The sequence below is a fragment of the Entelurus aequoreus genome, linkage group LG16 (genome assembly GCF_033978785.1).
Source record: "Entelurus aequoreus isolate RoL-2023_Sb linkage group LG16, RoL_Eaeq_v1.1, whole genome shotgun sequence".
Taxonomy (NCBI): domain Eukaryota; kingdom Metazoa; phylum Chordata; class Actinopteri; order Syngnathiformes; family Syngnathidae; genus Entelurus; species Entelurus aequoreus.
This window is the reverse complement of record NC_084746.1, coordinates 2,512,093-2,537,221: the sequence shown is the minus strand read 5'-3', so window position 1 is coordinate 2,537,221 and position 25,129 is coordinate 2,512,093. Positions and strand designations below refer to the sequence as shown.

Here is a 25,129-nt window from a genome sequence, read left to right as displayed (position 1 = left end):
GACGACCGAAAATCATTGTTTCACGTTAGATGTCACAAAGCACTGCGGCATTATTTTTTTTATCAATGAACACGCTACACCAGGGGTGTCCAAAGTGCGGCCCGCAGCTAATTGTTTACCGGCCCGCCACACATTCTGGAAACGCTATTGCAAAAATAAACAAGGAACATTCAAAAAAGTGGAATGAGGTGAAATCTAACGAGAAAAAGTTGACAAAAAGCTGCCAGGCAGGCTGTTTTTTTTTTTTTTTTTAAATTTTGTCTTTCTGTTTTTCTTTTTTTGCCATTGTTTAAAAAAAAATCCATGTTATAATGAATTATTTTCAAAGCTCCATTTACTTCAAATATTTCACTTTAAAATGTCTTATGTAGAGATAATATCGGTCTGCCGATATTATCGGCCGATAAATGCGTTAAAATGTAATATCGGAAATTATCGGTATCGTTTTTTTTTATTATCAGTATCGTTTTTTTTATTTTTTTTGTATTAAATCCACATAAAAAACACAAGATACACTTACAATTAGTGCACCAACCCAAAAAACCTCCCTCCCCCATTTACACTCATTCACACAAAAGGGTTGTTTCTTTCTGTTATTAATATTCTGCTTCCTACATTATATATCAATATATATCAATACAGTCTGCAAGGGATACAGTCCGTAAGCACACATGATTGTGCGTGCTGCTGCTCCACTAATAGTACTAACCTTTAACAGTTAATTTTACACATTTTCATTAATTACTAGTTTCTATGTAACTGTTTTTATATTGTTTTACTTTCTTTTTTATTCAAGAAAATGTTTTAAATGTATTTATCTTATTTTATTTGATTCATTTAAAAAAAAAAAAACCTTATCTTCACCATACCTGGTTGTCCAAATTAGGCATAATAATGTGTTAATTCCACGACTGTATATATCGGTTGATATCGGTATCGGTTGATATCGGTATCGGTAATTAAAGAGTTGGACAATATCGGCATATCGGATATCGGCAAAAAGCCATTATCGGACATCCCTAATTAATATACATTATTATGGTTAATGTTGAATATTGCAACTTTTCAAGGTGGCCCTAATCATCCTTCGTAATGCTTCAAGGTTTAATTCTTCCATCCATCTTCTTCCGCTTATCCGAAGTCGGGTCGCGGGGGCAGCAGCCTAAGCAGGGAAACCCAGACTTCCCTCTCCCCAGCCACTTCGTCCAGCTCCTCCCGGGGGATCCTAAGGCGTTCCCAGGCCAGCCGGGAGACATAGTCTTCCCAACGTGTCCTGGGTCTTCCCCGTGGCCTCCTACCGGTCGGAAGTGCCTTAAAGACCGTTCGGGTGGCATCCTGAACAAATGCCCGAACCACCTCATCTGGCTCCTCTCCACGTGGAGGAGCAGCGGCTTTACTTTGAGTTCCTCCCGGATGGCAGAGCTTCTCACCCTATCTCTAAGGGAGAGACCCAACACCCGGCGGAGGAAACTCATTTGGGCCGCTTGTACCCGTGATCTTGTCCTTTCGGTCATAACCCAAAGCTCATGACCATAGGTGAGGATGGGAACGTAAATCGACCGGTAAATTGAGAGCTTTGCCTTCCGGCTCAGCTCCTTCTTCACCACAACAGATCGATACAGCGTCCGCATTACTGAAGACGCCGCACCGATCCGCCTGTCCATCTCACCATCCACTCTTCCCTCACTCGTGAAGTGAAGATCCTGGCCAGATGAAGCCCTCAGGACCACATCATCTGCAAAAAGCAGAGACCTAATCCTGCAGCCACCAAACCGGATACCCTCAACGCCTTGACTGCACCTAGAAGTTCCGTTCATAAGTTTTATGGACAGAAAAACCCAGAATCCGGGGATCAAACCCAGGACCTTCGTATTGTGAGGCACACGCACTAACTACTGTTCCACGTGCTTCCTATAAATGTATATATGTAAGAATAATTGTGTGTATTTGGGGCGAAAATGTGTTGCCCAAAAATTAAAAGGTTAATAAGCTCATGACGCAGTAAACTGAATGATGCAGACACGTTTGTTACTGGATACTTTCCACTACGCTTCTGCCTTGGAGACTTTGTATGTGTAAGTAATATGCAGCTATAATTGTTTGATACTTGTTTTTGTTGACAAATGTTCTGTTTTAGACTGCGATATTGTTTAATTGGGGACATTTTTTACGTATGTTTAGCTCGTGTGCTATCGTGTGCTGACCATGTTCAGTGTTTCCCACACATTCATTTATTTGTGGCGGCCCGCCACGAAAGAATTACGTCCGCCAAAAATAAAAATAATTTTTTTTTTTTGTCCTGTTCAGCTTCTCAGGGAAATCATATAGTTGATGTAGATGCCCATATAGGCTGTTCAGATTTACTTTACAAAAGAGAAGTGTAGGATATTTCTCTTGTTGCCTTATTTGTATTTGACCACTACTGTTTTCTGTTTATTTGTTACTGACTGTGGCAGGACACCTCTGCCTCTGTTTCACTTTATGTTGCTGGTAAATAATATGGTTGTAGTAGTAGGCTAAAGTTAAATTATTTAGTATGCACTAATTAAAGGGGCAGAGCTTTAAGAGACATTTTAGCTTTTATATTTTATAAGATATATTTTTTGTAAGAACCACGATTAATAAATATATTTCAGTGAATAACTTATTGTTCAAATCTGTATATAAATATGTACACAAAGTATTGTAATTATATTGTAAAATGGATGGATGGATGGATGTTTAAAACAAAACTGTTATTACTAATTAGTAAGTATACATTTTTTGAGCCTTTTAAGAGCAAATCATATCATTGTAGTAAATTATGCAAATTACTCGATGATGTCATGGTGACCACGCCCATAGCCACGCCCCCACCGCCACAGGTATTTTGGCAGTTTATGGGAAAAACTGATGTTTACCTTTTGTAAATGACTTGACTAGAATACAAGAAAAGACCTACTTGTGTGCTTATTGGAGGACATTTAGATGTTAACTGGCTGTCCGGTTTTAACAAGTAAACACCCAGCAGGACTGTTTGTAAGCACATATGACATACTTATTTTTTGATGATATCGAACTGATATTTGATATCAATATCAGATCTGGATCAGCCCTAGTTAAAATTGTATTCTGTATATTGTTGGAAGCAGATCACAATCATATCCATATTTAAGTGTTACTTCTTTCTAAACTCCTATAGTCATATAAAAAATAGCTAGTATTCTTCCTTCTTTTGAGTCTCATAGTAAGGTGTTGGCCTTCTAGATTGGAATGTGTCAGAGTAGAGATAACTCGGAGTAGTCTAAACAAAGGGAGTGGGGGCGAGGGACAGAGGGAAGATCACGGGACTTCCGGGGGTTTGAGGGGAGACCGAGCTAGACCGAGCTAGACCGATCTGGACCGGGCTGGGGAACGCTGGTGTGCTAGATTGGTCTCACGTTTGTCCTCTAAGCTTGGAAAATAAACCACAAAATACCAATTACTGCCTGTTGATTGAATATAAACATCAGCTTATGTGCCATAAAAAGAATCTGGGAGAGACTAGCAATTTGAATTCCCCATTGGAGGAATGCTGGTCAACGCAACAATATACAGTTGGAAATAAAGGCTTTTAAGACAGCAGTAATTTTTACCCTAGAATGGACAATTTATTTTTACTATTGAGAACATTAAAGGTGAACCAGTGACCCTGATTGTGTTCAACATTAGGTAGTTTTATTCAAATGAGTGCTTTTTTTAATTTTTAGAAGTTAATTCAACATTTAAGTCAAGCTGTTTGAAGTGATTAAGTCTGACGGATAATAATGTAAGATGACTTTGCCACAGATGCAGTATTTTGTGGTGGAAAAACAAATATATAAATACAAAAATACATTTGCAGCATCAAAGAGTCCCCCTTTGGTTTAATGTGGGTTATTTATTTTTTTTTACAGCCGTTTAATGTGCAGCTGTCCTTTATGGTCAGAGTGCTGCACAAATATGTCCACATACTTCCAAGTATGCGGCTAAAGTAGCATTAAATTACAGTCGTGCAAAATTGCAAAGGCTTACCATGAAATGTTTACATTTGAAAACTTTTCCCCCTTTCATACATGTTTTGTATAAAAGATATTGAAACCAATAGAGTGTAGGTTACTACGCTAAATGCTAAGTTATCAACAGAAAATCCACATATTAGCTTTATGTTAGGTTACAAGGCAAATTGTAGGGTAATATCTAATAATACCTCTTATTAATGGGCTGTACCTCAATTTCAGGGCCACGGTTTTGGTTCTGTTTTGGCATGTTTTTTGGGGTATAAAGAGAACAATGTTTTTCCTCTTTCGTTATTTTGCTTGTCATCACAAAGTGCATTCTGTAAACAAAGTATCAGTGGTGTGCTGCATACTATTAGAGTTTTCTTTCAAGTTAACAGTTACTAAACAACACTTCCAAACTGTATTTTATATAATTTGATTACTTTGATACATTAGTGCTTCTCACCAGTGAGAGTAAAATACTGTAGCTTAAAAAAACATTAAAAGTGCAGTTTGAATTCGAGGTGCTGTAAAATGATGTGTGCCATCACAGAAAACAGGTTTCATGATCATTTCAGGAATAAAAAGTGTTATCCACAACTTAAAAAAGGTTCAAACACAAAGTGTCAGCAGTTTTCTTTAGTGCATGTTATATCTGACGGGTTGGATCAGAGTAAACACATAAACAAAAAGTGTGATCCAAAAATATTTATAGTTAAAATAAAAATGTTCTTCCAATTAACTTAGTATGTAAGTTTGTTCTCCCAGTCTGCACACCGCAAAAAGTCAGTGTTCAAAAACAAGAAGAAAAAAAAATACAAAAATTTGGGGTATTTTACTTGAACTAAGCAAAATTATCTGCCAATAGAACAAGAACATTTGGCTTGTCAAGACTTTCCAAAACAAGTCAAATTAGCTAACCTCAATGAACCCAAAAATAGCTTAAAATAAGTATATTCTCACTAATAACAAGTGCACTTTTCTTGGTAGAAAAAAAAGAGACCTTTTTGCTCAATATGTTGAAAAATATTCTTAAATTAAGCAAATGCTAGTGCCATTATCTTCACATAATGATATGCGCTCGGCATCATGATTTTTTTTTTCATGCTTGAAGTAAGAAATGATTACTTTAAAAAAGTAGATTTCTACTTGTGAGTGTTGATGACACAGCTTTGCAACACTTGATATTCTAGTTTCAAGCATGTTTTACTCAATATAGCTCATCAAATCTCAGCAACAAGCTGTAATATCTTACTGAGATCATTTAGGACCAAAACCCTTAAAACTCTAACATAAAATCTGCTTAGTGAGACGAATTATCTTATCAGACAGAAAATAAGCAAATATCACCCTTATTTGACATATTTCATCTTACTTAGATTTCCCTTTTTGCGGTGTGGACCAATAGATCAGTCACAAACATACAGTGACCACGGGATGGTCTCCTGCTGGCCCCACTATGGACTGGACTCTCACTATTATGTCAGATCCACTATGGACTGGACTCTCACACTATTATGTTAGATCCACTATGGACTGGACTCTCACTATTATGTCAGATCCACTATGGACTGGACTCTCACACTATTATGTTAGATCCAGTATGGACTGGACTCTCACACTATTATGTTAGATCCACTATGGACTGGACTCTCTCACTATTATGTTAGATCCACTATGGACTGGACTCTCACACTATTATGTTAGATCCACTATGGACTGGACTCTCACTATTATGTTAGATCCACTATGGACTGGACTCTCACACTATTATGTTAGATCCACTATGGACTGGACTCTCACACTATTATGTTAAATCCACTAAGGACTGGACTCTCACACTATTATGTTAGATCCACTATGGGCTGGACTCTCACACTATTATGTTAGATTCACTATGGACTGGACTCTCACACTATTATGTTAGATCCACTATGGACTGAACTCTCACACTATTATGTTAGATCCACTATGGACTGGACTCTCACACTATTATGTTAGATCCACTATGGACTGGACTCTCACACTATTATGTTAGATCCACTATGGACTGGACTCTCACACTATTATGTTAGATCCACTATGGACTGGACTCTCACACTATTATGTTAGATCCACTATGGACTGGACTCTCACACTATTATGTTAGATCCACTATGGACTGGACTCTCACACTATTATGTTAGATCCAGTATGGACTGGACTCTCACAATATTATGCTAGATCCACTATGGACTGGACTCTCACACTATTATGTTAGATCCAGCATGGACTGGACTCTCACAATATTATGCTAGATCCACTCGACGTCCATTGCACCGGTCGCCCTGGGGTGGGGGAGGTGGGGTCCCCACATCTGCGGTCCTCTCCAAGGTTTCTCATTGTCCCATTGGGTTGAGTTATTCCTTGCACTGATGTGGGATCTAAACCGAGGATGTGGTTGTGGCTTGTGCAGCCCTTTGAGAAGCTTGTGATTTAGGGCTATATAAGTAAACATTGATTGATTAATTGACATTGATTGGTGCCTGCCTGTGAGCTGTGTGAAGAGGAAGAGGCATAACGGTGATTGGACGTTAATCGCATTGTGAGAAGCCTGACTTTTCACACAAGCCAACACAACCGCACGCGGGGCCGCGGTCCATAAGGGAAAGATTGTCCAGTGCATGGCTGACCGAACTGGCCTCTATTGTGGACATTTAAATGGAAACTCAAATGTAAATGATACGTTCAGCTGTGTCTACATCCCGATGGAGAAGTCCTGGCAAGAGCAGCACGGGTCCAGTTGTGTGACCACTTTGAGCAGGGATCAATTCATTAGAATAAAAGGCGCCCCGGTGGGGCCAGATGGCCTTTGTGGGGAGATGGCGGCCGGCTCGGCCATATGGTGCTCTGTGATCAGCGTGAGCTGCAATACTGGTGCCGCACAGCAGGAGGCAGCGTTCTGCGTCAGACTGGATGGCTCATTGGGGAATCACATACTTTCTCATGGCCCATGAAGTCATCTAGCTTCCCTGGTCATTCAAATCTAGTCATGCACTTGTACTACAAACATGTGGAAGACCCAATAGTGCCAACAATTCGATATAACAGTGGGATTATCAATATTACACAATATCAATAACAAAATCCATGAGAGACTTTCTAAACCAGACATGGCCACATGCGTCCCGTTAAGCTTATCAATCTGGCCAGCTGGACATTCCCAAATAACTGTTTTAGATGTTTAAGATGGAAAGTGTAGCTGCCATTATGATGTGCAGTCATGTTTTCTAATGACCGTAAGTCTTCAACTATACTAAGTCTTTCAATGGTTGGAATCTGCATGATATACTAGTAACTAGGGATGTCCGATAATGGCTTTTTGCCGATATCCGATATTCCGATATTGTCCAACTCTTTAATTACCGATACCGATATCAACCGATACCGATATCAACCGATACCGATATCAACCGATATATGCAGTCGTGGAATTAACACATTATTATGCCTAATTTGGACAACCATGTATGATGAAGATAAGGTACTTTTTAAAAAAAACAATAAAATAAGATAACTAAATTAAAAACATTTTCTTGAATAAAAAAGAAAGTAAAACAATATAAAAACAGTTACATAGAAACTAGTAATGAATGAAAATGAGTAAAATTAACTGTTAAAGGTTAGTACTATTAGTGGAGCAGCAGCACGCACAATCATGTGTGCTTACGGACTGTATCCCTTGCAGACTGTATTGATATATATATTGATATATAATGTAGGAAGCAGAATATTGATAACAGAAAGAAATGGGGGGAGGGAGGTTTTTTGGGTTGGTGCACTAATTGTAAGTGTATCTTGTGTTTTTTATGTTGATTTAATAAAAAAACAACAAACAAAAAAAACGATAGATAATAAAAAAAACGATACCGATAATTTCCGATATTACATTTTAACGCATTTATCGGCCGATAATATCGGCCTACTAGTAACTATGGTAACCTTATTAGTTACTACGGTAATCTAATTAGTTACTATGGTAATCTAAGTCACAGCAGCTCAGACGAGGCACCAAGCAGTGTGGGTGGGGAGCGTTTCCACAGAGTGTTTCCAGAGCCTGAAATGTGGGTGTCAGGGACAGACGCGGAAGGAGATTTTTACAACAAAGTTCAAAAGCTTAGTGATATATCACATATATCAGATTGTAGGTGGGGTTTTTACCCTTCACGTTCATATTTCACTGTTTGTTGCATTTTTGCTGCGTTTCGCTTGATTGTAAAATATGTCGATGGAGAGGGGGTGTGACGTTCATATGTAGTCAATATTCAGTGTTTTATCCTTCATAATTAATATTGTAAATCCCACATTCTTTACTTTCATGTACAGGTACATTCTGGGTGTCTCATTCGGCAAGAAAAAATTAAAATTCCATTCCGTTTTTTAAGGCGGTCTATCATAACGTTTTTAGTAGAGATGTCCGATAATGGCTTTGTTGCCGATATCCGATATTGTCCAACTCTTAATTACCGATTCCGATATCAAGCGATACCGATATATGTGACCTGTGCTGGCAAAATGAGTCACAATGAGGACATTTTAAAAACGGAGTTATTGTTATTGACACATTCTCCATCTAAAGACCTTCAAAATGATATATGGTTTGTTGGAATCGGACAGAAAATGGCAGAGTTACATCCGATTGAAGTCGACCAAGTTTGAGGGTCCGTTTTGAGAAAAACCAGCTTAAAGTTGACTGTTCCAGAACAGAATGTTCCAAAACAAAACTCCATAGCAACCATACCTTAAAAGTCCTTGTAGCAACACCAAAATTGGTACAATTAAAGTCAAATCTCACGTCTAAAGGAAAAATATATATTCAACTCTATTGAAAACGGTTATGTACAAAAATGTCAACACTGTTATGTCACAGTTTTTTTGTTCACTGGTCATTTTGTCAGCTGTCCGTAATATTCCTGACCAGCAGCACTAAGAAGATTCGCCGACTGCAGTGTATTTAGCGCACTTGCAGCCGCCTGTGTACCCTCTCCACCTTCTAAATCCATTACGGAATGTAAAACAGTCTAACTTATCCACAAAAATAATAATTAAATGTTCGAAAATCACCTTTTTTCACATAATATTCCGCTCGAATTACTGTGTGTTGTTTTTCATCAGGGCGCTGCCATGATACCACAATGCACCGCGCGGGGTGATTCAACCAATGAGGGTACACCTCACAGCGACCGGTTAGCAACAAGCAGGATTTGTTTACGTCGGGACAGGTTTAAAAACTCGAACTATATTGGTTCAGAATGGCGTCATCGGGAATTCCATGCTCATTTTTAGAAAGTATTTAAACTTGGCGTCACAATGATAGCAAATATGGCTAGGGGGATTCCCTCTTATTGCCGCCAGTGAGCGTTGAAAACACTTGACTTTCTCAAGGAATTTTAACACAAAGGACTAATTTCTGAAGACATACCTCGTACAAAACCTTCAAATAAAGGTGATTTAAGATGTTTTCTTGCTATTTCGATGATTGGGATTGCTAGATTGTGGCTTTATGGACTCATTTTTGTGAAAATCTCAATTTCAACCAAGATACATTTTTTTCACTTATTTGCCTGTAGGTCAAAATTAGCCTGTGCGCATTCCGACTCATTTTGCCAGCACGGGTCATATATACAGTCGTGGAATTAACACATTATTATGCCTAATGTTGTTGTGATGCCCAGCTGGATGCATTAAACAATGTAACAAGGTTTTCCAAAATAAATCAACTCAAGTTATGGAAAACAATGCCAACATGGCACTGCCATATTTATTATTGAAGTCACAAAGTGCATTATTTTTTTTTAACATGCCTCAAAACAGCAGCTTGGAATTTGGGACATGCTCTCCCTGAGAGAGCATGAGGAAGTTGAGGGGGTAGCGGGGGTGTAAATTGTAGCGTCCCGGAAGAGTTAGTGCTGCAAGGGATTCTGGGTATTTGTTCTGTTGTGTTTATGTTGTGTTACGGTGCGGATGTTCTCCCGACATGTGTTTGTCATTCTTGTTTGGTGTGGCTTCACAGTGTGGCGCATATTTGTAACAGTGGTAAAGTTGTTTATACGGCTACCCTCAGTGTGACCTGTATGGCTGTTGACCAAGTATGCCTTGCATTCACTTGTGTGTGTGAAAAGCCGTAGATATTACGTGACTGGGCCGGCACGCAAAGGCAGTGCCTTTAAGGTTTATTGGCGCTCTGTACTTCTCCCTACGTCCGTGTACACAGCGGCGTTTGAAAAAGTCATACATTTGACTTCGTGAAACCGATACCGATAATTTTGAAACCGATACCAATAATTTCCGATATTACATTTTAAAGCATTTATCGGCCGATAATATCGGCAGTCCGATATTATTGGACATCTGTAGTTTTTAGCATTCAATCAGACATTATTGTGAGGTTTTGTATTAGTGTTCCTAACAATAGATACACCGGCCCCACACACATTTATTTCTCTAAATTTGGCCCCCCGAGGCAAAATAATTGCCCAGGCCTGCTCTAAACTGTAAGGATAAAATCACAAATCCGGCCATCCATCCATTTTTTACCGCTTCTAATAACCTAATAGTTCATTTGGTTTCTATTTATACTTTATTTGATGTTAATTTGGGGGGTAGAATTCACTTTTTTTTTTCAATGTTAGCGTTAAAGGCCTACTGATAGCCACTACTAGCGACCACCCAGTCTGATAGTTTATATATCAATGATGAAATCTTAACATTGCAACACATGCCAATACAACCGGATTAACTTATAAAGTGCAATTTTAAATTTCCCGCTAAACTTCCGGTTGAAAACGCCTTTGGAGGATGACGTATGCGCGTGACGTAGCCACTGAAACAGAGGTATGGCTTCTCCATTGAAGCCAATACGAAATAGCGGTACCGTGAGTACACTTCCAAACTTTTGATCGCTTGCCCGTACGTGCGTGTCACGTACGTAACTTTGGTTAAATATATAAGCTTTATGAACCTTGGGTTAGGTGAACAGTCCTTTGGGCTGAGTGAGTGTGTGTGTTGTGCAGGTGTTGGAATTGTATTTGTGGGTTATATGGACGGGATTCCGTCCATATAACCCGCTCCAGCTATAACTAGCTCGAGCTAGTAGCTAGGAGCTAGCATAACAAACACCTAGGTGTTTGTTATGCGGGATTAATTTGTGGCATATTAAATATAAGCCTGGTTGTATTGTGGCTAATAGAGTATATATATGTCTTGTGTTTATTTACTGTTGTAGTCATTCCCAGCTGAATATCAGGTCCCACCCGCCTCTCACAGCATCTGAATTGCTTCCACTCCCCACTAGTCCTTCACTTGCACTTTCCTCATCCACAAATCTTTCATCCTCGCTCAAATTAATGGGGAAATCGTCGCTTTCTCGGTCCGAATCGCTCTCACTTCTGGCGGCCATCATTGTAAACAATAGGGAACTTTGCGTAAATGTTCAATTGACTACGTCACGCTACTTCCGGTAGGGGCAAGCCTTTTTTTTTAATCAGATACCAAAAGTTGCGATCTTTATCGTCGTTGTTCTCTACTAAATCCTTTCCGCAAAAATATGTCAATATCGCGAAATGATCAAGTATGACACATAGAATAGATCTGCTATCCCCGTTTAAATAAAAAAATTCATTTCAGTAGGCCTTTAATTTAAGATTGAAACAAAATACGTGATTAATAGGATATATTTTCCACTAATTGACAAAGAACACATTTGCAGCCATCATTTTTAGGACATTATCGATGTTGCAGGAATTGAATCAATACTAAAAATATCTACTGATATATAAAAATACTCAAATAGAATTACGAAATAAATTCAACATCTAAATGAAAAATAACTATCAGTAATGTATCAAAGCTAAAGGAAGTTGCATAGCATACATAAGTAAATAATAAAGTCTTACCTGGATAGGGCACTCTGCCTTTGGTGACCAGTTCAGTCAGTAGTATACCAAACGACCACACGTCTGATTTGATAGTAAAGCGTCCATAAAGAGCTGCTTCCGGCGCGGTCCATTTAATGGGGAACTTGGCCCCTGAGCAACACGGAAGACACGTTTCCTTACACATCCTCTCGTCATACGGCTTTATTGACCATCTCAAAATACACGCACCTTGTCTGGCGGTGTACTCATTGTCCTCGATGAGCCGCGCCAGGCCAAAGTCGGCAATTTTACACACCAGGTTGTCGGCTACCAGAATGTTGGCGGCTCTCAGGTCCCTGTGGATGTAGTTCATCCTCTCGATGAAGGCCATGCCGTCTGCAATCTGCGGTGGGATTGTAGGGAAGAAGGCAGGGACATTGGCGGTGAACGAGGGTGGTCAAAAAACAGGCAGCGCGAACGAAAATGAAACTAAAAGAAAGAGTTACAAATAGGAAGAACTGTGTTTTCATTAGTGATAAAAACCTACTCAGTGGCCTAGTGGTTAGTGTCCGCCCTGAGATGGGTAGGTCGTGAGTTCAAACCCTGGCCGAGTCATACCAAAGACTATCAAAATGGGAGCCATTACCTCCCTGCTTGGCACTCAGCATCAAGGGTTGGATTTTGGGGTTAAATCACCAAAAATGATTCTCGGGCGCGGCCACCGCTGCCGCTCACTGCTCCCCTCACCTCCCAGGGGGTTATCAAGGGTGATGGGTCAAATGCAGAGGGTAATTTTGCCACACCTAGTGTGTGTGTGTGACAATCATTGCTACTTTAACTTTAAAAGTGTACCCAAAATATTTGTGTGCAGTGTTCAGTTTAGTTCAGTAACTTCAGTTCAGTTTAGTTTATTTGGAAAATGCATACGATACAATGTGATGCATCTCATATTTCCAGTTGTTTCATTACAGTACGTCCGAAAAGGAGTCGGAAGAAGCAGAGCTTATTTAATCCTACCCCTCTTCATGTAACAGCAATTTTATCCCATTTCCTTGTTCTCTGTTTAAACAGAACAGTGAATAAATAAATAATGAATACATAATAAATAAATACATGTACCATAAGTGAGTAAAGAAATATTTAATACATAAATAATCATTAACTCCTTCATTCCACACTCCATCCAGCTGTATAATCACTCGCCATACAGCAATAGATGATATCTGCCTATTATCTGACACCTGACATGTTAGCTACCTCTCTTTGTTTCTAATGTCTATTTTCTATTTCCTGCTGGATCTACTTTCTATTTTATGCTGCTGCTGTCACATATACTGTATATACTGTAATATTGTACATGGTCATTGATATATATTGTATATATGTTATAGACATAATATATGTGTATATACACTACCGTTCAAAAGTTTGGGGTCACCCAAACAATTTTGTGGAATAGCCTTCATTTCTAAGAACAAGAATAGACTGTCGAGTTTCAGATGAAAGTTCTCTTTTTCTGGCCATTTTGAGCGTTTAATTGACCCCACAAATGTGATGCTCCAGAAACTCAATCTGCTCAAAGGAAGGTCAGTTTTGTAGCTTCTGTAACGAGCTAAAGTGTTTTCAGATGTGTGAACATGATTGCACAAGGGTTTTCTAATCATCAATTAGCCTTCTGAGCAAACACATTGTACCATTAGAACACTGGAGTGATAGTTGCTGGAAATGGGCCTCTATACACCTATGTAGATATTGCACCAAAAAGCAGACATTTGCAGCTAGAATAGTCATTTACCACATTAGCAATGTATAGAGTGTATTTCTTTCAAGTTAAGACTAGTTTAAAGTTATCTTCATTGAAAAGTACAGTGCTTTTCCTTCAAAAATAAGGACATTTCAATGTGACCCCAAACTTTTGAACGGTAGTGTATATTATTCTGTACACATATTATGTATATATTCGTATATATGTTAGATTTTTTATCGCTATATTAGTCTATTTATACCTGCATTGTCCTTTCCATCCTTACACTTTCCATCATTGTAACTGAGCTACTGTGTTGAACAATTTCCCTTGTGGATCATTAAAGTTTGTCTAAGTCTAATTATCCTTTTTTTTTTTTTTTTTTTTTTAAAGGTTCAAAATATATAATATCATAATTAATCATAATTGTTCTTTGGTGTACTTTGTGAACACTTGTAGTTTGAAAAAGCAACGATTAATTTCATCCCATTGATTTTTTTAACGATGTTGCAGGCAAATAATATGCCTGCAAATATAAGCTTTGGCTTCAGCCTATTCCTTTTTCGGTCATTCTTTTTCTTTTCTTTTTGTGTGTAAATGTGTATGATTGTTAATTATGTATAATCTGTACTGTTAAACTGGTCACACAAAATGGTTGATGGTTGATTGTATGACCGAAATAAACTTATTTCATTCATTCATTCATTTATTCACTATATATTAAAATGTTTCAAGCCTTCTTTTGATAAAGTTTTGATGATTATGGCTTACATCTTATGAAAACTTCAAAATGAAATTCTCATATAACATTTTTGGTTTTCCAAAACAGTAAGCTGTTATCATCAAAATTATAACAAATAAATATCTTACTTTGCATGTAATGAGTTTACTGTACAACACAGATTAGTTTCACAATTGAAGCTGAATTGCTGAAATCAATGGACTTCTGCACATTTAAAAAAAAATTATTTAATGCAAAAATCATCTTTTTAAATTATAATATAAATAATGTCCCTAATTCATCTACTAGGGAGAGTCTGGAGGGAACACTAGACCTCATAAGACCTCAGGTCAGCTGACAATAAATGAGCTCAAGTAGTGTTTTACTGTTAATGCATTTTACCAATCACGGTAATAAAAGGCAAAAGACAAACGGATAAAAGGAAAGCAGTGTACCGCCATTGTTTGTTGGAGATTCTGATTCTACAAACCCCGTTTCCATATGAGTTGGGAAATTGTGTTAGATGTAAATATAAACGGAATACAATGATTTGCAAATCATTTTCAAGCCATATTCAGTTGAATGCACTACAAAGACAACATATTTGATGTTCAAACTCATAAACTTTTTTTTTTTTGCAAATAATAATTAACTTAGAATTTCATGGCTGCAACACGTGCCAAAGTAGTTGGGAAGGGGCATGTTCACCACTGTGTTACATGGCCTTTCCTTTTAACAACACTCAGTAAAGGTTTGGGAACTGAGGAGACACATTTTTGAAGCTTCTCAGGTGGAATTCTTTCCCATTCTTGCTTGATGTACAGCTTAAGTTGTTCAACAGTCCGGGGGTCTCCCTTGTACTATTTTAGGCTTCATAATGCACCACACATTTTCAATGTCTGGACTACAGGCAGGCCAGTCTAGTACCCGCACTCTTTTACTATGAAGCCACGTTGATGTAACACGTGGCTTGGCATTGTCTTGCTGAAATAAGCAGGGGCGTCCATGGTAACGTTACTTGGATGGCAACAAATGACGCTCCAAAATCTGTATGTACCTTTCAGCATTAATGGTGCCTTCACAGATGTGTAAGTTACCCATGTCTTGGCCACTAATACACCCCCATACCATCACACATGCTGCCTTTTACACTTTGCGCCTATAACAATCCGGATGGTTCTTTTCCTCTTTGGTCCGGAGGACACGACGTCCACAGTTTCCAAAAACAATTTGAAATGTGGACTCGTCAGACCACAGAACACTTTTCCACTTTGTACCAGTCCATCTTAGATGAGCTCGGGCCCAGCGAAGCCGGCGGCGTTTCTGGGTGTTGTTGATAAACGGTTTTCGCCTTGCATAGGAGAGTTTTTACTTGCACTAACAGATGTAGCGACCAACTGTAGTTACTGACAGTGGGTTTCTGAAGTGTTCCTGAGCCCATGTGGTGATATCCTTTACACACTGATGTGGCTTGTTGATGCAGTACAGCCTGAGGGATGGAAGGTCACGGGCTTAGCTGCTTACGTGCAGTGATTTCTCCAGATTCTCTGAACCATTTGATGATATTACGGAGCGTAGATGGTGAAATCCCTAAATTCCTTGCAATAGCTGCTTGAGAAAGGTTTTTCTTAAACTGTTCAACAATTCGCTCACGCATTTGTTGACAAAGTGGTGACCCTCGCCCCATCCTTGTTTGTGAATGACTGAGCATTTCATGGAATCTACTTTTATACCCAATCATGGCACCCACCTGTTCCCAATTTGCCTGCACACCTGTGGGATGTTCCAAATAAGTGTTGGATGAGCATTCCTCAACTTTATCAGTATTTATTGCCACCTTTCCCAACTTCTTTGTCACGTGTTGCTGCCATCAAATTCTAAAGTTAATGATTATTTGCACCAAAAAAAATGTTTATCATTTTGAACATCAAATATGTTGTCTTTGTAGCATATTCAACTGAATATGGGTTGAAAATGATTTGCAAATCATTGTATTCTGTTTATATTTACATCCAACACAATTTCCCAACTCATATGGAAACGGGGTATGTACGAGCTGGAACTATTCATGCTGCACTTAAGCCAATGAGGAACTTTCATTGACAAAAAAATGTATATTCTTTCACATTCTTCAATCTGTTACTATTACATGTTCATAAAAAGAAACAATAGGGATCATATATTTTATTTACCTATTTCAGAATCGTATTAATTACAAAATTACCTGCTAGTAATCAAAATGATTGAAGCCGTTTACACAAAATCTAAACAGTTCAGCTTTTTGTTCCTTGAGTGTACATACAATTAACCAATTATGGCGTACCGTTACATTACCCCTAATAAGAGTCCTTATCAGGTACATGCGGCTTATTCCTTTCCACAATCTCAAACATATTAGTGACGCCTGCCAACAACCTCTCGGGCGTCTCAGAGGTTGGTCGTCTAGCCGTTTCCCACGTCTAATTTTCAATTTTCACCGGGCCAAGCTGAGGAGTGTCGGCATGCAAAGCGAGAGCGTATCAGAGCAGGCGACGGAGGCGAGGGGATTAAGTGGCCTCTGTTGAGAGAGGCTCTTAGGCGCCGCAGGCAGCTAAGTGTTAGAGAGCGACAGGAAGCACACAGAGGAAAAGGAAGCGAGATATGTCATCTTGGTGATTAAATAAATAAGACAGCCCAGATAGATAACCGTCTAGTAGTGCTTGCGTCAACCTGAGTCACACACACACGCACACACACACACATATATATATATATTTCACACAAGGCTTATGTCGCTCTTCAAACCTGTGCAGCCATGTCCACCAGCTGGGGCAGCTTCAGATATTTGCCATCTCCCTCCTTCAAGAAGTCCAGTAGACTGCCTGGAACAAAATAGGCAAAGTTGGAGGTCAAATAAAGCAAAATGTTACAACTGTCACTATCCGTAAGAAATAATAATAAAAATAATAATAATAATTCATTTTATTTGTAAAAAGCACTTTACATTGAGCAAACAACCTCAAAGTGCTAGTGTATTAAAAAAAAAAAAAAAGATAATACAAATGAATACAAATAAAAACTATAACTAGCACGAATATATTTTTTAAAAAAAAGATTTTTTAAAAAGAAGGGTTTTTAAGTTATTTTTAAAAGCATCCAGTCTGTGGTGCCCTCAGGTGGTCAGGGAGAGCGTTCCACAGACCGGGAGCGGTGGAGCAGAAAGCCGGGCACAGTGTGTTACACCACACCTGCATTTATGCTACACTGACACATTTCCATTATTATTTGTTCATGACCGAGGGCCTGACCTTTGCCCATGAACTCGGTGACGATGTAGATGGGTTCTTCGGACACCACGGCGTAGAGAGGCACCAGCTTGTCATGTCGCAGCTTCTTCATGATCTGGGCCTCTTGCAGGAAAGCTTCTGGCGACATGGTGCCGGGCTTCAGGGTCTTGATAGCCACTTTGGTGGTACCGTTCCACGTGCCTGAGTAGAAAAAAAAATCACTTAAGTTTGCAAAAACGAACAAAAATCCCATGCATTAAGGTAAAAAAACCCCAGCCATACTGCCCTGTATGATTGTAGATGACTACAATGTATCCTGCCACCCTTTAATTATTTATTAACTGTATGCACAGTTATTAGGCAAATTAGTATTTTTATATGAACATGTCAGCATTTTAACACCATTATCTGAAGGCTTAGTGGCAACATGCATGGACAGCACCTTTTAGCTCTTATTTCCAAAATTGTGTATACTACTGAATTGGGGTCTTATGGCCACTTATGTGGACACTTATACTGCCATCTGGTGGTGTCAGAAGAGTATAACATACAATGGAATTTGGGGAAAAAATGCGCCACACTGTGAACCCACACCAAACAAGAATGACAAACACATTTCGGGAGAACATCTGCACCGTAACACAACATAAACACAACAGAACAAATACCCAGAATCCTTTGCATCCCTAACTTTTCCGGGCTACAATATACATCCCCGCTACCCCCCCCCCAATCTCCTGAATTTGAACATCTTAAGGTTGGCAAGTATGCTTACCGTATTTTTCGGACTATAAGTCGCAGTTTTTTTCATGCGACTTATACTCAGGAGCGACTTATGTGTGAAATGATTAACACATTAGTGTAAAATATCAAATAATATTATTTATCTCATTCACGTAAGAGACTAGACGTATAAGATTTCATGGGATTTAGCGATTAGGAGTGACAGATTATTTGGTAAACGTATAGCATGTTCTATATGTTATAGTTATTTGAATGACTATTACCATAATATGTAACGTTAACATACCAGGCACGTTCCCAGTTGGTTATTTATGCCTCATATAACGTACACTTATTCAGCCTGTTGTTCACTATTCTTTATTTATTTTAAATTGCCTTTCAAATGTCTATTCTTGGTGTTGGCTTTTATCAAATACATTTCCCCAAAAAATGCGAGTTATACTCTATTGCGACTTATATATGTTTTTTTCCTTCTTTATTATGCATTTTCGGCCGGTGCGACTTATACTCCGGAGCAGGGCCGGCCCGTGGCATAGGCCGTATAGGCAAATGCTAAGGGCGCCGTCCATCAGGGGGCGCCACGCCAGTGCCACAAATGTTGGAGGGAAAAAAAAAAAGAAAAAAAAAAGTTGGTACTATTATTTATAAATACATAAAATAATCCCACGTTAATTAAAATGCAAAGTAAAGCCTATTTAATAGAAATATTATTTGTTACAACATTACGCCCCCCCTCCCCCGGCACGGTGCGCCCCCTCCCTTCCCGTATCATGACTCTTTTTGTACGTCACCATGTGTTCACCGCATCAAAAAATCAACACAAGATGTCAAAACGGCCAAAACTGTCAGGTGCCCAAGGAAGAAAAAAGAGAAAAGAAGAGGAGAAACGGGAAAAAGACAGAGGTAGCAGGTAGGTAACGTTAGCCCACATGAAATTATTTGTCTGTTACAGAATGTGATAGTAACCTGGCTTTTTAGCATTAAGCTAATGTTACATGATTTGGCAATTCCTAATCAATAAATAGCTAGTTCTGTTTTAACGTCGGGTTAATATTGTGGATGGGGCTAAATTGTTATGGAAAATAATAATGTAACGTTAGGTAATTACAGTACTCCCTGGTGTACAGTAATTTGTAAGTCATTCTAGTTAATGCAATATTAAAAAGCACAAATAGAGAACTCTGTAGGATCCCCTTTTTTTGTAATATAGTTGTTAAAGTCATACTGGTTTGATATCTTGTTTTGTGCAGTGCCTTATTTATATTGTATTTTTAATTTATTTTATGCAACTTGTTGACGTTTTATTTTGTGTTTATGTATGTAAAAAATATTGTATTTCATATATTATTTTTTTATTTTTTGTATTAATTTATTTATTCATATTTTTTTTATCTTGTTAACTATTCTGATTGTTAATTTGCTTTCTTTAAGTAAAAAAAAAGGTAAAAGACAAAGTTATTCGGTTTCTTGTGCGTATATACACTCCACTGCCGATGTGGGGGGGGCGCCACCTAAAATCTTGCCTAGGGCGCCAGATTGGTTAGGGCCGGGCCTGCTCCGGAGCGACTTATAGTCCGAAAAATACGGTATATGTAATAGAAATGTGTAGGGGGGGTGTATGGTGTGTGGTCATTAAATATGTATTCTGATATATGTTCTTCACAGAAAATGAGCTAAAGTCAGTGAGTCTCAGTTTGAAAAATTAATTAATTGTATCATTTTTCTTTTAATAAAAAATTAAAACGGGTCCCACAAACCCGGAAATGTATTTTCGAGGGATGCAGCACCCTTAGAAAAGAAAACAGAAACAGAAATTAATTGCCAACACATCTTTGGAGATAGAAAATACGTCTTTTTGGCGTATCATTTTGAATGTATGTCAGAAATTGTTGTATCTGTGCAAGTTTATGACCTGGCTATCATTTATAGCCCACATACATGTGAATATACATGAACAAACAGATATAAATGAAAGTATCTCTCCCGTAGGGCTGGTAAAACAAGGCAGGAAGATAAAAACAAGTCAGAGCGCTAAGTGCTCATGTTTAAAACACCACGGACGCCCAAACTAGCTTCCACTTCCTACTGGAGCGCCACTTACTCACGCATTGCCTACTGTACGTTCAATGAGCGGCTCTGGGGAGAGAGCCAGCACTTCCGTCATGAGGCTGACCTCCAGGAATGAATCACACTGCGCGCACACACACTTACTCACACACACACACACATTCTGAAGGACAAAGTAGGGCGATGATGCTCACTAATGCGAAGGAATGGAGGTCATGAAAAAAACATGAACATTCTCAGTATTAAAAGTAAGTTGCTGGACAAATGCAGGAAGGAAGATGTCAGGAAGAAGATGTTTGCCGTTTCTTCCTGATGGTTTATTCCTCGAGCAAAGGAGGGAGAAGAGAGCGCAGGAATTCCTGGGATTGCGCAGAGGACGCTTGCAGGTCGAGGCTTGCTGCGGGCCTAATAAGGGAGTGAGTGATGAAGATGCACGCCGGCGAAGTGAAGCGTGGAAGGACATCCTCCTCCCATTAACATATATACGCGTGTGGCTTTCGGGCGTAAACGGAATGCAGACGTCAGCTCTTTAATCAATAAGTAGGACAGCTCTTTGCTGAGCTCCATACTGTATATACTGTGCATCAATCATCCTATAAGTCAGTGGTGTTTACAGTCTGTCTGTCTCCCGGAGCTTGTTTTTGATTGGCCCACATAAATAAAAAAGAAGCTAAAATATGGCTTCCAACATTAAAGGATTCATATGATTTTTTTCCCACACTTTATTTTGGTCCACATAGCATGTAATAGTGGTGCTTTGGTGCAAATTTTGCAGAGATTATGCTTGACATCGCATCTTCAAGCCGCTTTCTGATCGTCTCTTCAGGATGCGCCGTTTTGTGGGCGGACATTGTCTTCTTCTCGTCAGCCATGTTGTAGTTTTTAGCGCTTCCATATGGAGCCTACTGAAACTATACACTACTTTTTATTAGAAATAGCAACAGCGGAGGATTTGACCATGCATGTGCATGTACGAGCAAGTCTGCCCCACAACAAGAGGCTAGAGAAAAAGAAAGAACTTATTGACAATAACTTTGGATAACAACTGAATTAAAATGCCGGATTTGTGCAAAGCTCTTCGGGTAAACCCCTACCATACACCGAAATGGCAAAATATGTCGCTAAAGTCTCAAATTCCTTGTTAGGAGCAAGTTTGGAAGACGGAAAGATTGTTTTAAAGGATCTCCGCCATGCCTCCATTGTTTGATTTCACATTTCCGTGACTTGGGGATCTCAACTACACAAAAACAAGTACCAACAGGTAAGAAAAGTAGGTTTTGCAAAATAGGAACCCTTTAAGATGATTAGGGCCGACCTAAATAGAGTTAAAAAAAAAAAAAAGGTAAGAAAAATAAGTTGCCAAGTTCAATATCTAAATAAAAACAACAAAAGCAGTCAGTTATACAGTAATTATAACAAATATTCTATTAAAACTAAGTAATCCATGGTCTACTAATATATTTACCTTAACTGTCAAAACTAAACAAATCGTTGGCTTTGACAGTTAGGATTGCTCGTTTGCATTAAAACAGTTATTTTTTTGTCACTACGATCGGGCGAAACCATCCTCGCCCAGGCACACACTCCTGGTTTTTGGAGTATAAATATTTGGGGTTTTGGCACCAACCGTCGGACTTGATCTGACCAATCTAAGTCTATGAGCACGAATTGATGAAGCCTATGAATGAAACGTCTTCCAAGAAAAACCAAACAGTCCAGTTGCGAACGGTTAAATGCCCTGAGATGACAAGGGCCTGGATGAACGAGAACCTTCATAGGCATAAACAAATTAATAAAATCAAATAAAAATCACAGGAAAAAAGGTATTTGTCAATTTAGTATTTGGATAATCGAGAATAATTGATTAATTAATGACGACTAAGAAAAACAAGAAAACGAATATCTACAGATATTACATTTAATTATATTAGTTAGAAAATATTTGATAATTATTATTGTACTAATGTCTTGAATTTATTTTATTTGTATCTCTGCCTCTCTTATTATTAGTAAAAACACTACTTTTGATAACACACTTTTAATACTATTTATTTTGATGTAATCAATTGTATTTAGATTTTCCATATTTTGTTTCACAAACAATATTTTATCTCGTTAATACAGCAAAACTACATAATAATCATTATGACTTTTATTATTTATCACGCACAAACCCTTCCTTTTGTACACCGTTGTTCCATATGTTCTGTGTATTGTGTTTTATGACTCCTTCACTTATATAAATATGCACTTTATTAATACATAACAGACAAAAAGATCATATTTGACTATAAAAGTAATAAAAAAGCTGCAATGAGCTATTTTGCAGTCAAATATTTTCAACTGCTTAGAATAACTTGACTTCACAGGATTGATTTTAGGGTTTTCTTTTTGTGTTTTTTTAAAAGGCAAATACAAAAGTCATTGGTGCAAACATGTTAGCATACCACTTCATGATATAAACATGAATTATAAATAATGCAAAGTGGATGCCTAGTTTGCGTATGTAAACTGTTTATATATTTATGGCAGTCACTGAATCCGCATCAGTGCTCGTGTTAACCAGGAGTTCTACATGGTTTGCACGCCTTGTTGACATGATGCGGACGCCTTACCCATCCAGACCTCTCCGAAGCAGCCTTGGCCCAGTTTGACCTCCAGTCGCAGAGACTCTCTGGGGATCTCCCAAGCATCCCTGGCCAGGCCCTGAGTCTGCGGCTTCACCGTGGGACACACCGTCGTCAGCCTGTAGCACAGACCATCGGCGTGTTCTGGACAGGCAAGCGCACAGTGGAGGAAAAGTGTCAGGTTCAGAGTGGATGAGAATGTACAACAAACACCATCATATTAGTTCAATCACTACACTTCAAAAACTGAAATCTAAGTAAGATTAAATATCTCAAATAAGGGCTTTTTCAAAGTAATAATTTCTTATTTCAAGCATGAAAAAAAAATCATGACTTTGACACAATTGTGTCTCATAATTAAAACAGATGACAGCCAAATGCACTTTGCTGTTTTATTTTCAATGAAACAATAGAAAACACGTACTCATATAGTAGTACAGTTGGCACAGTACAGTAAACTGATTACGGTATTTAAACATTTAACATGTGACATTTCTAACCATTTTTAACAAAAATTGTTCATGCACATTCAGACAAATTCTTTAAAATTACAATTTTGGCCGGGGGCCGGGCTGTATATATGCGCACTAATTGACTGAAAGAGCACGCACTTGGCGCGATGATGTCATGTTATCCATGGAAAAATGCATTTTTAGACAATATGATTTCCTGAGCGGCTAGGAGACCCCGAGAGTAACAAGCGGTCGCCTTGTTGCCTTTCCATTAAGAACAATAAATTAGTTTTTAGTATAAGTTTGCTGGTTTCAAGAAATGTAATGCCGAGCGCATATTATTATGTCAAGATAATGGCACTAGCATTTACTTCATTTAAGAATATTTTTCAACATATTGAGCAAAAAGGTCTCATATTTTTTTTCTACCAAGAAAAGTGCACTTGTTATTAGTGAGAATATACTTATTTTAAGCTATTTTTGGGTTCATTGAAGTTAGCTAATTTTACTTGTTTTGGAAAGTCTTGACAAGCCAAATTTTCTTGTTCTATTGGCAGATAATTTTGCTTAGTTCAAATAAAATACCCCTCATTTTTGTATTTTTTTCTTCTTGTTTTTGAACACTGACTTTTTGCAGTGTTAAGGGTTTACTAACAACTACAACTTGTCTTCTTTACCACCAAAATCATTTATACACTGGACTTGGGAGGTTTCTTTGTTGCTTTATTTGTTTACTAATGCTGTTGATATATTTTAGCTGGGAATGACAAAATATTGTTTTGTTTTTATACATTCTGCAGTTTGGTTGCATGTCCAAAAATATTCATAGTATTTTCCAATCTAATGTTCTAAATGCATAATTGAATATACGGTTCTAAAGCAGCCTGGAAGTAATTAGGACGTTGGATCCTTTTAAAAGTGCAAGAAAGAACAAAATGTCATTCAAAGTTCTCAAGTAAGATTAGGGATGGGTACCCACCAAATTCCGTCGGTACTACAGGGTAGGATGCACGTAAACTCAAGCCACACTGGATTTAGATATCCATTTACGTCACATTCAGTTACAGACTAAACGCTAGCTCATGCATTTGGTGGCTAAACAAAAAAGTCATTATTGGACATCTCTAATTGTAGTTTATATTTTTTGCTTTAATATATTTTCTGTAGGAGAACAAACATGACACAAACCTTCCTAATTGTTAGAAATCCCACTGTTTATGTTAAACATGCTTCACTGATGAGAGTATTTGGCAAGCACTGTTTTGTCCTACTAATTTCAGCGATCCTTGAACTCATCATGTACAACTTTCTCCGATGCTGCCACAGAAAGACGTGTTTTACGCCACTCCTTTGTCTCATTTTGTCCACCAAACGCTTTATGCTGTGCGCGAATGCACAAAAAATGAGCTTTGTTGATTTTATTGATTTGCTGGAGGGCTAATCAGACATATTTGGTCAATCCATGACTGCAAGTTAATCGATGCTAACATGCTATTTAGGCTAGCTGTATGTACATATTGCATCATTATGCCTCGTTTGTACCGTAATTTCCGGACTATAAGCCGCTACTTTTTCCCCTCGTTCTGGTCCCTGCGGCTTATACAAGGGTGCGGCT

General features: G+C 38.4%; 1 protein-coding gene across 1 annotated transcript in view; it reads right to left on the bottom strand.

Moving 5' to 3' along the window:
- yes1 (YES proto-oncogene 1, Src family tyrosine kinase) overlaps positions 1–25,129 on the bottom strand; it is a 63,494-nt gene that overhangs the window by 2,409 nt on the left and 35,956 nt on the right. Inside the window, exons 7-11 of the mRNA XM_062023770.1 lie at positions 23,051–23,206; positions 17,646–17,825; positions 17,143–17,219; positions 12,143–12,296; positions 11,933–12,064 (exon numbers count right to left, since the gene is read on the bottom strand). Coding sequence (XP_061879754.1) covers positions 11,933–12,064; positions 12,143–12,296; positions 17,143–17,219; positions 17,646–17,825; positions 23,051–23,206 — 699 coding nt within the window. The remainder of the gene's footprint in view (positions 1–11,932; positions 12,065–12,142; positions 12,297–17,142; positions 17,220–17,645; positions 17,826–23,050; positions 23,207–25,129) is intronic.